Source organism: Ovis aries, chromosome 3 (genome assembly GCF_016772045.2).
Source record: "Ovis aries strain OAR_USU_Benz2616 breed Rambouillet chromosome 3, ARS-UI_Ramb_v3.0, whole genome shotgun sequence".
Taxonomy (NCBI): Eukaryota; Metazoa; Chordata; class Mammalia; order Artiodactyla; family Bovidae; genus Ovis; species Ovis aries.
Genome location: NC_056056.1, coordinates 6,424,082 through 6,437,688, shown reverse-complemented (window position 1 = coordinate 6,437,688; position 13,607 = coordinate 6,424,082). Strand labels below are relative to the sequence as shown.

The window sequence follows — 13,607 nt, the reverse complement described above, 5'->3', positions numbered from 1 at the left end:
GGAAAGTTTTAACGTGTGTATAAACAGCTCCAGCCTCTCCTTTAACTGAGATGGAACATTTCCGTGACCCCATAAAGTCCCCTGTGCCCCTTCTCGGTCCATACCACCCCCTCTGCACAGCTGCCACAGACGCTGCTCTGATGTCTACGCCATTGTCTGGTCTATTCTGGAAGGTCGCGTGCGTGGGATCCCGCTTCGGTGTATGGCTTCCTCCATGCAGGAGACGTCTATGACTTGTCCATTCAGATCCCTGGCTATAAAGCTGCAAAAATGGGGGCCTGGACATGGTTGTGTCCACCCTCCACCTCACCCACCTGCTGAGTGTCGGAGCCGAGAGGAGAACCTGGGTCTCCTGGACTCCAGCCTTGGGGTGATGAAGGTAGAGTCACGGGCCTCAGGCACTGCTGCTGTGCTGACAGGAACATTCGAACGACCCTCTATTCACTGTCTCACAGAAGCTCGGTATGAAGGCCCTTGGGTCCTTGTCCTCTGGCCCAGGTTTTCCAGTTACCGGCCATGCCTCACCCGCAGCCCCTTCCTGACTCTGCCCAGGTCTTGGGTTATTAAGGGTATCTGTGGAATGAAGCCTGAGGAGAGGGGACAGGGCGTTCTGAGAGTGGACGGCTCAGGAGTCAGATGAGGCTGTCGAGAGCGTGAGGTGCTGAGGCAGGAAGGGGACAGCTGAGGGAAGGTGCGGGGAGGACCCGGGGACTGTCTCACCCAGTGCGTCTCAGACCCGAGCAAGCGTGAGTCCCCCGGAGGGCCCGGGGCTTGTGATTCAGTAGGTCTTCAGGCCTGAGAGGCTGCATTGCTAACAAGCCCCCAGGCAGTGCCGCCTCAGCTGTGCCAGGTCACACCTCGAGAGCCCAGCTCCCTGGTTGAGACCTGCCCCAGGAGTTCACGGGGTGTGTTGAGTGCCCACCCATGCAGACTTCTGGACCCACTGCAGTGAGCTGGCATCCTCTCTGGGCCCACCTGGCAGGGTTGCAGTGGTAATCGGGTGAGGAGGGTACAGGCAGGGGCTGGTGTGCCAGCTGAACCACTCCCCTCCATTGGAACAAGGAGGCTTCCTCCTCCCCAGTTAGAATTACAGGCATCTGAGTCGACTACACATGAGCTTCACAGGCTGCAGAAGACACTACCTGGACCCTCTATCTCAGGGTGCCACTCAGGGCCAGGAAGGCCTGTGCCGGTGGGTCTGAGCTGCCTTCTGGTTTCTCTAATGAGTTGGTCAAACAGGGCTGACCCAGATCTGCTGGCCAAGAGCAGCCCACCGCCCCCAGGAGCCCGTGGAGTCCTCCTGGTGCCCACGTGGGCTGCTTCCCTGTGGCAGCCGCCTCCTCTGGATGCCCTGCCCTTCCCCGGAATCCGTCAGGTCAGCAGGTGGAGAGCTGCACAGTCCCTCAGGCTGTGCAACAACGTGGCTGCTAAGCGGGGTGAGAAAGCGCTGACTTCCCGCAGACCCGCAGACCCAAGCTGTCCCCGGCTCGAGCTGCGTGCCCAGCGGGCACTGCTGAACATCCATCCAGCCCTCATGCTGGTCTTGGCCCTGCACATGGGGAGCAGCTGCCTGCGTGGTTTGGGGGCTGGATTTTATGGGGTCGTGCCCCTTGCAGGAACCACACCCTACACCAGTCCTTCCTGGTTGCCAGGGATGCTGACCTTCATAAAACCAGAGGGAACTGCTCGTGAGAACGTGCAGAGCTGAGCTTGAATCTCTGCATCAGTCGTCCTCGACCATGAGTGCAGCAGGCGTCTCGTTCAGGCCTTGGGCTCTAGTCTTCCCGGCTCGATCAGGGGCTGAAGGCACCTAATACCCTGGTGTTTGCAGAACTAGAATATAAGCAGTCTGGCTCCCGCTGCCTGATGAGAGAGCAGTGGCGGGGATGGGATGCATGGGACAGAGTTGAGCACATCACCGTTGCCCTTACTTCCTCCCCTCTTCCCTCCCGCCCTTTCCAGTTTAATTGACCCCTTCCCACCAGCAGTACAGCTTGTTCAAGTTTTTCCCCAAACACTTGGGGAAATAAACTAAAAACTAAGTCTCCCCAGGCTAAGCAGCCCCCACCCCCCACTTACAGGGCAAGCTTCTTAGGTCTTCTTTCCCACCCAGGCACAGTGTTCAAGAAGCTGCCGGCCGATACAGGAGGTGCGGGTTCGATCCCTGGGTCAGGAAGATGCCCTGGAGAAGGAAATGGCTACCCATCCCTGTATTCTTGCCTGGAAAATGCCATGGACGGGAGCCTGGTGGGCTACAGTCCGTGGGGTCACAAATGAATCAGATGCGACTGAGTGTGTGCACACACGCACGCCCACCTCAGTGCAGTCTGGGTTCCATTGGCCGAAGTCTCCTGCAGTCTTTGAGGCTGGGTTACTACCTGCTGTGACTTCAGCAGCTTCCGGCACCGTGGGACCCTCCCCCGGGAGGCTTCATCCCCAGCTTTCTTCTCCAGCTGCCTGGCCACAGCTGGCTTCCTGCGTCCATCCGTTTGGTGCTGGCTTCTCTGCCACTGCTCAGCTGTCTTCCCGCTCTCTGACACCCGGGATTTTATTTCCAGCCTAGAGCTGCCCTGAGCTACTAATGGCTTATTCAGCTGCCTCTGGAACTGGTGGCTTTTTTTGGTTTGTTTGTTTCTCGCTTACCTCATGGCTTATGGAACTTTTTTGTTCCCCGACAGGGATTGAACCCAGGTACTTGGCATAAAAAGTGCTAAGTCCTAGCCACTAGACTGCCAGGAATTAATTCCCTTCCTTCCGCTTGTTTTAAAGGCACTTCAAAGCCACACTTTCAAAATGAAACTACCATGACACCACCTACCCCTAATCCTGGTAAATGTGATCCAGGCCAAAAACTTAGGGCCTTACCCTTTTTTGTTGTTCATTTAAAAACATTTTATCAGCATATAGTTGATTTACAATGTTGTATTCATTTCAGGTGTACAGCAAAGTGAATCAGTTATACATACACACACATCCACTCTTTTTTAGATTCTTTTCCCATAGAGGCCATTATAGAGTGCTGAGGAGTATTCCCTGTTACCTACAATGGCACCCCACTACAGTGCTCTTGCCTGGAACATCCCATGGACGGAGGAGTCTGGTAGGCTGCAGTCCATGGGGTCGCTAAGAGTCAGACTCGACTGAGCGACTTCACTTATGGACCTTATCCTTGACAATTCCTTTCCTCCCACCCCATCCCAGTCCTGTGGCTCAAGCCCACCCATTTCTTTTTCCCCACTTTGCCAGGCCAGCCCCACACACCTGTCACCTGGATTACAACATCAGCTGCTGCCTTGCGGCTGGTGGCCTGGCTTCCAGTCTTGCCCCACCCGCAGGCTTTGCCACAGTGACTGCCTGCTGTGTAAAGCATGGAGATGCAAAAGCAAGCAAGGACGATGCAAGGTCAATATGCAAAGGTCAACTCTTTCTATACACTTGGAATGAACAGTCCATACAATGAAAGTAAAACATTTCCATTTACAATAGCATCAAAAAGAATAAAACAGACAAATATAACAGATGTGTAAAATTTATACTCTGAAAGCATTGAAAGAAATTAGTGAAAGTCACTCGGTCATGGCCAACTCTTTGACACCATGGACTAGGCAGTCTGTGTAATTCTCTGCGCCAGAATACTGGAGTGGGTAGCCGTTCTCTTCCGCAGGGGATCTTCCCAACACAGGGACTGAACCCAGGTCTCCCACACTGCAGGTGGATTCTTTACCAGCTGAGCCACCAGGGAAGCTCTGAAAGAAATTAAAGACGATTTAAAAAGAATCCCTTGGACAGCAAGGTGATCCAACCAATCCATCCTAAAACAAATCAGTCCTGCGTATTCATTGGAAGAACTGATGCTGAAGCTGAAACTCCAATACTTTGGCCACCTGATGTGAAGAACTGACTCATTGGAAAAGACCCTGATGCTGGGAAAGATTGAAGGCGGGAGGACAAGGGGATGACAGAGAGAGGATGAGATGGTTGGATGGCATCACCGACTTGATGGACAGGAGTTTGAGCAAGCTCCGGGAGTTGGTGATGGACAGGGAAGCCTGGCGTGCCGCAGTCTATGGAGTCACAGAGAGTCAGACATGGCTGAGCGACTGAGCTGAACTGAAATAAATAGAAAGCAATCTCATACTCATGGATCAGGAAACAATATTGTTAAAGAGGACAATACTCCCCAAATTGATCTTAGAATTCAGTGTAATCCCTACCCAAATCCCAGGAGCTTTCTTTGCAGAAGTTCACAATTTGTTCTTCAAATTCATCTGCAAATGAGAGGAATTCATGGTAGCAGAATCTGCCTGCAGTGCAGGAGACCGGAGTTCAATCCCTGGGTTAGGAAGATACCCTGGAGAAGGGAATGGCTACCCACTCCAGTATTCTTGCTTGGAGAATTCTATGGACAGGGAGGCCTGGCAAGTTATAGTCCAAGGAGTCACAAAGAATGGGACACAACTGAGTGACTAACACTTTCATAGTAGCCAGAACAATCTTGAAAAAAAACAAAGCTGATGGACTCCCATTTCTCAGTTTCAAAGCATACACAAAGCTGTCATGATCAAGAGAATGTGGGTGGCATGGATATGAGCATGAATGTATAGCTCAATAATATAAAATAGGAAGTCCTGAAATGAACCCGAGCATTTATGACAAGGGTGCAAAGACCATTCAATTCAATCTGAAAAGGATCTTTTTCCCTCCCCAACGAATGGTGCTAAGGAAAACTGGACATTCACATGTAGAAAGTAAGTTTGTAACCTTACCTCACACCATATACCCAAATTACCTCAATGGATCATACCTTTGAAGCTATAAAACTCTTAAAAGAGAACATGGGGTAAATCTTTATGATCTTGTAATTAGGCAATTGTTTCTTACATATGACACCAAAGACAAGCAATAAAGAAAAGGTAAACTGGAGTTGATGCAAATTAAAACTTATGTGCTTCAAAGGGCATCATCAAGAAACTGAAAAGACAGCCTGAATATTTGCAAATCGTATATCTGAGAATGGTCTTGTTTCCAGGATGTATGAAGAACTCATATGACTCAATAAAAAGGTAACCCATTTTTTAAATGTGCAAAAGATCTGAATAGGTGTTTGGCTTCACATAATAATTTCAATGTTCATTTATGACATGTCTCAGAATTTCATTCCTTTTTAAGGCTGGGTAATATTCCATTTTATATACATACTCACACATACCATATTTTGTTTATCCACTCATCCAAGATTGTCGGGAGAAATATCAATCACCTCAGATATGCAGATGACACCACCCTTATGGCAGAAAGTGAAGAGGAACCAAAGAGCCTCTTGATGTAAGTGAAAGAGGAGAGTGAAAAAGTTGGCTTAAAGCTCAACATTCAGAAAACGAAGACCATGGCATCCAGTCCCATCACTTCATGACAAATAGATGGGGAAACAATGGAAACAGTGGCTGACTTTATTTCTCTGGGCTCCAAAATCACTGTAGATGGTGATTGTGGCCATAAAATTAAAACATGCTTACTCCTTGGAAGGAAAGTTATGACCAACCTAGACAGCATATTGAAAAGCAGAGACATTACTTTGTCAACAAAGGTCCGTCTAGTCAAGGCTATGGTTTTTCCAGTGGTCATGTATGGATGTGAGAGTTGGACTGTGAAGAAAGCTGAGCTCCAAAGAATTGATGCTTGTGAACTGTGGTGTTGGAGAAGACTCTTGAGAGTCCCTTGGACAGCAAGATCCAACCAGTCCATCCTAAAGGAGATCAGTCCTGGGTGTTCATTGGAAGGACTGATGCTGAAGCTGAAACTCCAACCCTTTGGCCATCTGATGCGAAGAGCTGACTCATTTGAAAAGACCCTGATGCTGGGAAAGATTGAAAGCAAGAGGAGAAAGGGACGACAGAGGATGAAATAGTTGGATGGCATCACTGACTCAATGGACATGAGTTTGAGTAAACTTTGGGAGTTGGTGATGGACAGGGAGGCCTAGAGTGCTGCAGTCCATGGGGTCGCAAAGAGTCGGACATGACTGAGCAACTGAACTGAACATAATCAGACTGCACCCAGATCTGTGTATTGGGTCACATCAGTGTATCGATAATTACAGCACAAAGGAGCGATGTGAGGGACTTTGCCTGCTGCCCCTCACACTTTTATCTCCTCTTCTCTATCCCATACTGGAACTCCAGGTTTCTCAGACTTGTGGTGTGGGTGAGACTGACCCCATACTCCCGGCTCTAGGCTTGAAGCTCTCAACTAGTTTAGACTGATCAGCACATCTCTTGTCTCCCCACCCCACCACATAGATTGGTTGGCAGGGGAGGAAGGTCACTTTCAGCAGGATGCAAACACCAAGTGGGCCGCCTAAACTGCCACCTGCAGCAGGTTCGAGAACCTTCCAGCAATGGTCCCAGTGCTGAGGATGCAGAGCCAGAAATGGAGAGGCGAAACCCAGATCCTCTCCGAGCCTGTACACCTGGATCAAGCCTTGCCTGAAGGCAGATCCTGCTGGATTCCTGAGTTACATGGGTCAATAAAGTTCCCTTTATGCTTTAGCCCGTTTCGTTGTTGTTCAGTCAGTCATGTCTGGCTCTTTGCGACCCCATGAACCAAAGCATGCCAGGCTTCCCTGTCCTTCACCATCTCCCAGAGCTTGTTCAAACTCATGTCCATTGAGTTGGTGATGCCATCCTACCATCTCATCCTCTGCCGCCCCCTTCTCCTTTTGCCCTCAGTCTTTCCCAGCATCAGGGTCTTTCCCAGTGAGTCGACTCTGCATCAGGTGGCCAAAGTATTGGAGTTTCAGGTTCAGCATCAGTCCTTCCGATGAATATTCAAGGTTGATTTCCTTTAGGATTGACTGGTTTGATCTTTAAAACTGATTTCCTTGGTTTTGAGATGAAGCTCGTTTACCCCTTCTGGAATTCGCATGCAGGCTAGTTTGCCCACACTGCACATCGGTGGCCCTCAGTAGTGGGACTCCTACCTTAGCCTGGTCCAGGCTAAATGGGTCCATAAAACCCATTAGCAGGTGGCCTCATGGATTTTCAATCATCTTACCTCCCAGTGACAAGTCTCTCCAGGCCCCTATGAACCACTGTTAGCACAGAGCATCCAGAGGCCATGCCAGGTGATTCAGACAGAATTATTAACAAGGCTTTATTTACTCTTCCAGAGCGGCATGCCGGGAAACCCAGCCACGCGGCAGACCAGGGAGAACCTCGGGCCACACGGGCAGTCAGGGGCCAAGTCCTTACAGGGCCTCCCCTGCCACCCCTTAGACTGTGCTGACTTCCACAGTCTTCCAGGCTAAGGGCCAAACCTCGCCCTTGGAGACAAGTCACCCCCGAGCCGGCAGCCCATTTGGAAGGAGCTGAAAGTGACACCTCCCTTTCTCTCTGGTTTGCTGCCTTCAGTGTCCCCAGGCCCCAGGCTCCAGGGGCTCTCTGACTCTGGCAGGTTCCTGCCATCAGCTGGGTGTTGGCAGGTGTCCTTCAAGTAGAGAGACGGGGCAGAGAACCACAAGAAGCAGCAGCTGCTGGGCTAGGCAGGAGGCGAGAGAGGCCACTTCCATGGACCCATGGGTCTTTTCTGCCCTCCCGCCCCTAGCCTGGGAGCCAGCCAGCTGCCAGCGATGTGGTGCTTGGGTGGGTGTGTTGCTGGATGCTGTCTCGGAGTGGAGGTGGGGGGAGGAGGGATGTCCCCACCCCATATTTAACCCACTGGGGCTTGGCAGGGGCGGGCTGGATGTCAGCCCTAGAAGCAGCTGGGAGTCAGGGGCAGCAGAGGCCATTCTCTTATAAATGAAGGTGCAGAGAGATGTGGGGTGAGGAGCCAGAAAAGACAGTTCTAGAGCTCTACCTCCAAGCTCTCGGCCCTGTGCCCCCGCCTCCCAGAGTGGCTGGTCCCACGTCCTAATATATGGCATTCTGCCTCTCTGTTCCCAGAATCCAAAGACCTCCTATGACCCCCACCTGCCCCGCCCAGTGGGTTGGGCTTTGAAGGGCAGGCAAGGACCCTGTGCTGGGCATAGAGCCCTGGGTCAGGCATCCTCGGCCAGCGGTCAGTGAGGGAACGTGGCGAGGGGAGAGGGCGCATGGTCTGCACATTGACGTGTTAGTGATGGCCCAGCGGCCGCGGAGACTGAGGGCTTTCAAGGTGCACAGCTGATGATCGTCCGCTGCTTGCTGGACCCCAAGAGGTGATGTCAGGCAGCCTCCCCAAAACGTCAGAGGCCAAGCAGATGCAGCCCTCCTGGCCCCCCAGAGGTTTTGGAGGAAGAGGCTTTGCAGAGGTGGCGGTGCTCCCTTACTCATGCCTCAATGCGTGCGTGCATGCCAAGTCGCTTTGGTCGTGTTGGACTCTTTGTGACCCCATGGACTGTAGCCCACCAGGCTCCTCTGTCCATGGGATTTTCCAAGCAAGAATACTGGAGTGGATTGCCATTCCCTTCTCCAGTGGATCTTCTCAACCCAGGGGTCGAACCCGGGTCTGCTGCACTGCAGGCACATTCTTTACCATTTGAGCTACAGGGGTGACCTACCATGCCTTAGCAGGTAGTCTCAAATCATGTGGATGCCCTGCCTTCTGCCAGCATTGGTGGGCCCTAAAGCCAAACAGTTACAGAAGATGGGTTCAGCAGAGCACACATGTCTTTGTACTCAGATTTCAGGATTTTTAAAATTTTTATTTATTTTTAAATGTACTTATTTTTAATTGAAGGATAATTAATTTTATCCTCATCCTTATTGTTTTTATCTTTTATCGAACACAATTATAATTGTGTTGGTTTCTGCCTAGCATCAACATGAATCGGCCATAGATGTACCTACGGCCCCTCTCTCTCAAACCTCCCCCCACCCCCCACTCCATCCTGCCGCTCTGAGTTGTTTCAGAGCCCCCTGGTTGAATTCCCAGATTTCAGAATGTTTCTGTACCACATAGTGAACTCACAGGCCAGGGATCAGACAAGCTTGACTTGAATCCCTATGGCCAGAGCTGTGTGACCGAGACCCAGCTCCTCAACCTCTCTGGGCCTGGCTGCCTAACCCGCAGGATTTGCCGAGGCCCATGAGCTGGCACTCCGGAAGCACCTGGCACACTGCCTGGCACACAGCAGCAGCGCAGTGAGCGGTAGCTGCCACTGTTACCACAGGACTTGCTCTTCACCAAGTTCAAGTCTGAATGCAAGAGATGCTGAAGGACTCTATGAGATGGCCAGGCGTCCCGCTTGCATGCTGGCCAGCTCTGATGCTTCAGGACCGAGCCCCAACTTGGAACTCTTTCACCACCCAGTGTCATAGCCGGAAGGGACCATGAATCTCCTCAATGTACAGATGGGAAAACTGAGATCCGGAGAGCGAGAGCAATTGTCCAAGTCTGTACCGGAAGGAGCTTGGTGGGCCTGGAGCCCAGGATAGTGGCCTGGGCATCATTGTATTCAGTGCACGGTCAACCTCAAGGAGATGGATGGATCTAACATCATGGCCGAAGGGGCATCAGGGGCTGAAGAGTCACCACCCCCATTCATCAGCGTGGTCTGAGCTTTTGCTGGACGGGGCCCCGGCCAGGCAGCAGTGCCAAGACACAAGCAGTGATGCCCTCATGCGGCTGCTGGGTTGGCGCAGAGGTAACTGCTGCATGGGGGCTGGGACCCTGGGAGAGCTGGGCCAGGCCCCGGTGACTGTCAGGCCCTCTCCCAGAAAGTGTCTCTTGGATCGGCCCACAGGAGTCATGGCTCCTGACACTGGCTCTGGCACTCCCGAGGACAAGGAGGGGCTGGGCCTGGCTCAGAAACCAACAAGCATCTCACCGACGTGCTGGGGGTAAGCCAGGGGGTGGGCAGCTCGCTGGCACCCAGGGTGATCACGGGCTCCAGGGTTTGTGCCTCCAGGAGAGCTGTCCCTCTTCCCACTCCTGCTCTGAGCATGTCCGAGCTTGACCCCGGAGAGCCCGCTGGGGTCTGGAGGCTTCACCATGCCCAGCAGAAGCCACAGGACCCAGCTCCAGCCCCGCAGAGAGAAACAAGCCTCTGTCTGCCTTTCTCCCATCCACAAGGTGGGCACATTGGACCTGGGGGGCTTCAAATAGAGGCTCCCAGTTTTGAGGATTCTCAAACGCAGAGGTCGCTGGCATTCAGGATATCTGTCCAGCTCCACTTCCTGGAAGGTGGACCTCTGAAGCTGGAACTATGGGACCTAACCTCGCTGGCCAGGGCTGATTAGACCAGGCAAACACTTGACTCACGCAAGCCCATCAGATCGTCTCTGGGGACTGGGCTGTGTGACTCAGCCTGGGGGGCAGGAGGGAATAGAAGGCTGAGCTGGGCAGCTGGCACAGAGGATAATGTCTGCAGAGGCTGAAACATTCCCCTGAGAAGCAGGGTCCCGATCATCATCCACTAACCCGAACCCCATTCTTCTAGAAAACACATCCAGTTTACTTGGGAGGGAGACCCCTCCCTCCTGGAGTGGGGGCAGCTGTCCGACCAGCTGCCCTGCCCATCCCCCATCCAGTGTGATCCCCAGAAGCCCCGTGTGGCCATCACACAGTCTCTCGGGACTGGAGCTTGCACAAAGGGCTGCAGAGCGGGAGGAAGAGGCCAGAGGACACCCCAGCCTGGAGACAGGGCTTCCTTGCCTCTGCTGCTAGCTCCCACACCCTGGAGACTCTGGCTCCTGCCCCTCCACAGCCGGGTCTCCGGTCGTTCCCTTGGTTCCTTGAGCGCTTCTGTGTGTACAGACATCGCTGGTTCTGCTACCATCAATGGGCTTCCATCTCTGGGATCTAGGGGCTTGGGATGTCAGGGGAGAACCAGCACCGCCCCAAGGCTGCCCTTACCGTGAGGCGCCCTAAGTGCCCATTTCGCTTCAGCTGGGTAGGGGACAAGCATGGATTTCTGACCCTCCCCTGATCCCGATCCTCAGTGTGGTTGGCAAGGGCAGGGGAGCATCAGCCAGCAGACTGGTCCCCTTTGCCTGGGCATGAGGTTCACCGTGGGACAGTAGGAGTGTGCGTGTATGTGTGTATGTGAGTGTGTGTCTCTAGCTGCCCACTTGTAAGAAGCACCTCACTCGAGACCCTTACAGAAAGCTTTCCTGGGGAGGTGAGGTTCAGAGAAGGTCTCCCAAGCTCGTGGGGGCAGAGACTGAGGACTAGAACACCGCCTGTTAATGGAGAGCAGGAGCCAACAGTCACTGCAGGAGCAAAGAGCTCCTTTCTCACTTCCCTGGGCACCCATGAGAACTGGAGAGGGAGACCTCTGTCCCCAGGCCAGTGAGCTCTGCACCCTCTTCTTGTTCACAGACCCACTCATTCAGCTGCTCCTGAGACAGACAGCCTCACTTTCTGCCCCAGGGAAGCCCCCTTGCAAGGCCCATAAGCAGCCCTGAGGGGCAGCGGGCTCCCCAGGGACCCACCATCCCAACTTAGGAGTGAGGAGACCGAGCTCAGAGGGGCTCCAGGCCCGACCCTACGACTGGCATTCACACTCGGTTCAGGGTCCTTTCCACCAATAGTGGCATTAAACGATTTCTCGTTTCCTTTGTCAATAACAATAATTATAATGTTAATAAAACATATGTTATTACGCATCAAAAATAATAATGTCTTCCCAAGTGGCTCAGTGGTAAAGAATCCATCTGCCAATGCAAGTGACACAGGAGACACAGGTTCACTCCCTGGGTCAGAAGATCCCCTGGAGGAGGAAATGGCAGCCCACTCCAGTACTCTTGCCCGAGAAATCCCATGGACAGAGGAGCCTGGCGGGTTACAGTCCATGAGCTCGAAAAGAGTTGGACACGACTTAGAAACTCATGCACAAAATAATAGCCAGTCTTTACTAAGGAGTGCCAAGTATCTCCATACATCACATAATTCTCCTACTGATTCTGTGGGGAGGTGGTATTTTTATTATGCCCACTTTCCAGATATGGAAACTGAGGTTTAAGGAGTTTAAGTGGGCTTCCCTCATAGCTCAGTTGGTAAAGACCCAGGTCCAATTCCTGGGCTGGGAAGATCCCCTGGAGAAGGAAATGGCAACCCATCTGTCTCACCTCTTCATAACATCATTTCTCCCATGGGAGTCAGAACTTGTAAAACAGTGGGCTCTTCATGGTCCTTTATTCCATGGGACTTAAGGACGTAAGGAAAAAATAAGCATGAAAATGCTGAAATAAAACAAATGTCTTTTCCCGCAGGCCTTCTCAGAGACTTTAGTATGCTAATATGCCCTGTTAGATGGGAAGCCCCCGCAAAGCATTGGACCAGGGAACTCTTTTCCCCACTGAGACTGTTTTTTCTGCAGGAGATCCTGGATTATATATGTTTGACAATTATTTTTAAATTTGGAAAAAAAATATGATCAAAAACTACTTAATTAAGACACCCAGGGGCTTCCCTGGTGGTCCAGTGGTTACGCCTCCATACTTCCACTGCAGGGGATGTGGGTTGGCTCCCTGGTCGGGGACCTAAGATACCACAAGTCACACGACATGGCCAAAAAAACACAAACAAACCTACAATGAGGAACACTGTTTTTTTCAATCTCACAATTGGCATCATCCTAGGATTTGTGAAACTTTTTGTGCTGTTAACTGATCTGTCTCACATAAGCAGATTTCCATTCATGCTAGAATTAAGTATTGGACAGGATTCCATGGTATGGATAAATGAATGCCTCGTTTTTTTGATTTGTAAATTGCTCCCATTTTGTTGTTGTTGTTGTTGTTAGAAATGCTGCTACAGTAGCGTCATTGCAGCTAGACACTTGTACAGAGCTCTAATTGTTGACTTCGGATAATTTCCTAGAAGTGGAATTGCTGAGTCAGAGAATATGGCTGGTTACTGCCAAAATGTTCTTCAGAACGGTTGTACCAGCTCACACCCTGCCTGGCAGTGTCCAGATGCCCACTTTCTCACTCCTTTGCCAACACTGGGTTATGGGCATTGACTCCTTTTTTTTTTTTTTTTTTTTTTGGTTTTGTGTGCTTCTGATGAGTTGTCAGGGACAGCGTTCGTTGTCCTCCTGTTTCCTCTTTGAGCCCTTTCCCTGATTTCTTTATTTTTTATTATTGTTTAATTGGAGGATAATTGCTTTACAACATTGTGATACTTTTTGCCATACATCCCCCTGAACCGGCCACGGGTACACGTATATTCCCTCCCTCTTGAGCCGCATCCTTCTTCCGTCCCCACCCCATCCCGAGCACCGGCTTTGGGCTCCCTGCATCATGTATCAAACTCCCACTGGCTATCTATTTAACATATGGTAGTGGACATGCTTCAGTGCTGTTCTCTCAAATCATTCCACCCTTTTTTCCTCCAACTGTGTCCAAAGCTATGCTCTTCATGTTCTCGTCTCCTTTGCTGCCCTGCACGGTAGAATCATCCATTCTTCCTTTTCTACATTCCATATATATGCAGTCCCAATTTCTATGGAGGTTTTGAGGGCTCATCTTTTTCTTATTAGCTTGCAAGTTCTTTTTTTTTTTTTTGGCCTCCATACTTCTCAGCACGTGGGCTCTTATTTCCTTGACCAGAGATTGAACCTGTGCCCCCTGTGTTGGAATCTCGGCCTCTGGATCACCAGGGAAGTTCTGAAAGTTCTTTTTTTA

General features: G+C 51.4%; 1 protein-coding gene across 1 annotated transcript in view; it reads left to right on the top strand.

The window, feature by feature from the left end:
- GPR107 (G protein-coupled receptor 107) overlaps window positions 1–6,548 on the top strand; it is a 65,191-nt gene extending 58,643 nt beyond the window's left edge. The window contains exon 18 of the mRNA XM_060411672.1: window positions 2,114–6,548. Within this exon, the coding sequence (XP_060267655.1) occupies window positions 2,114–2,387 (274 nt within the window). The 3' untranslated portion in view covers window positions 2,388–6,548. The remainder of the gene's footprint in view (window positions 1–2,113) is intronic.
- The last annotated feature ends 7,059 nt before the right edge of the window (window positions 6,549–13,607 follow it).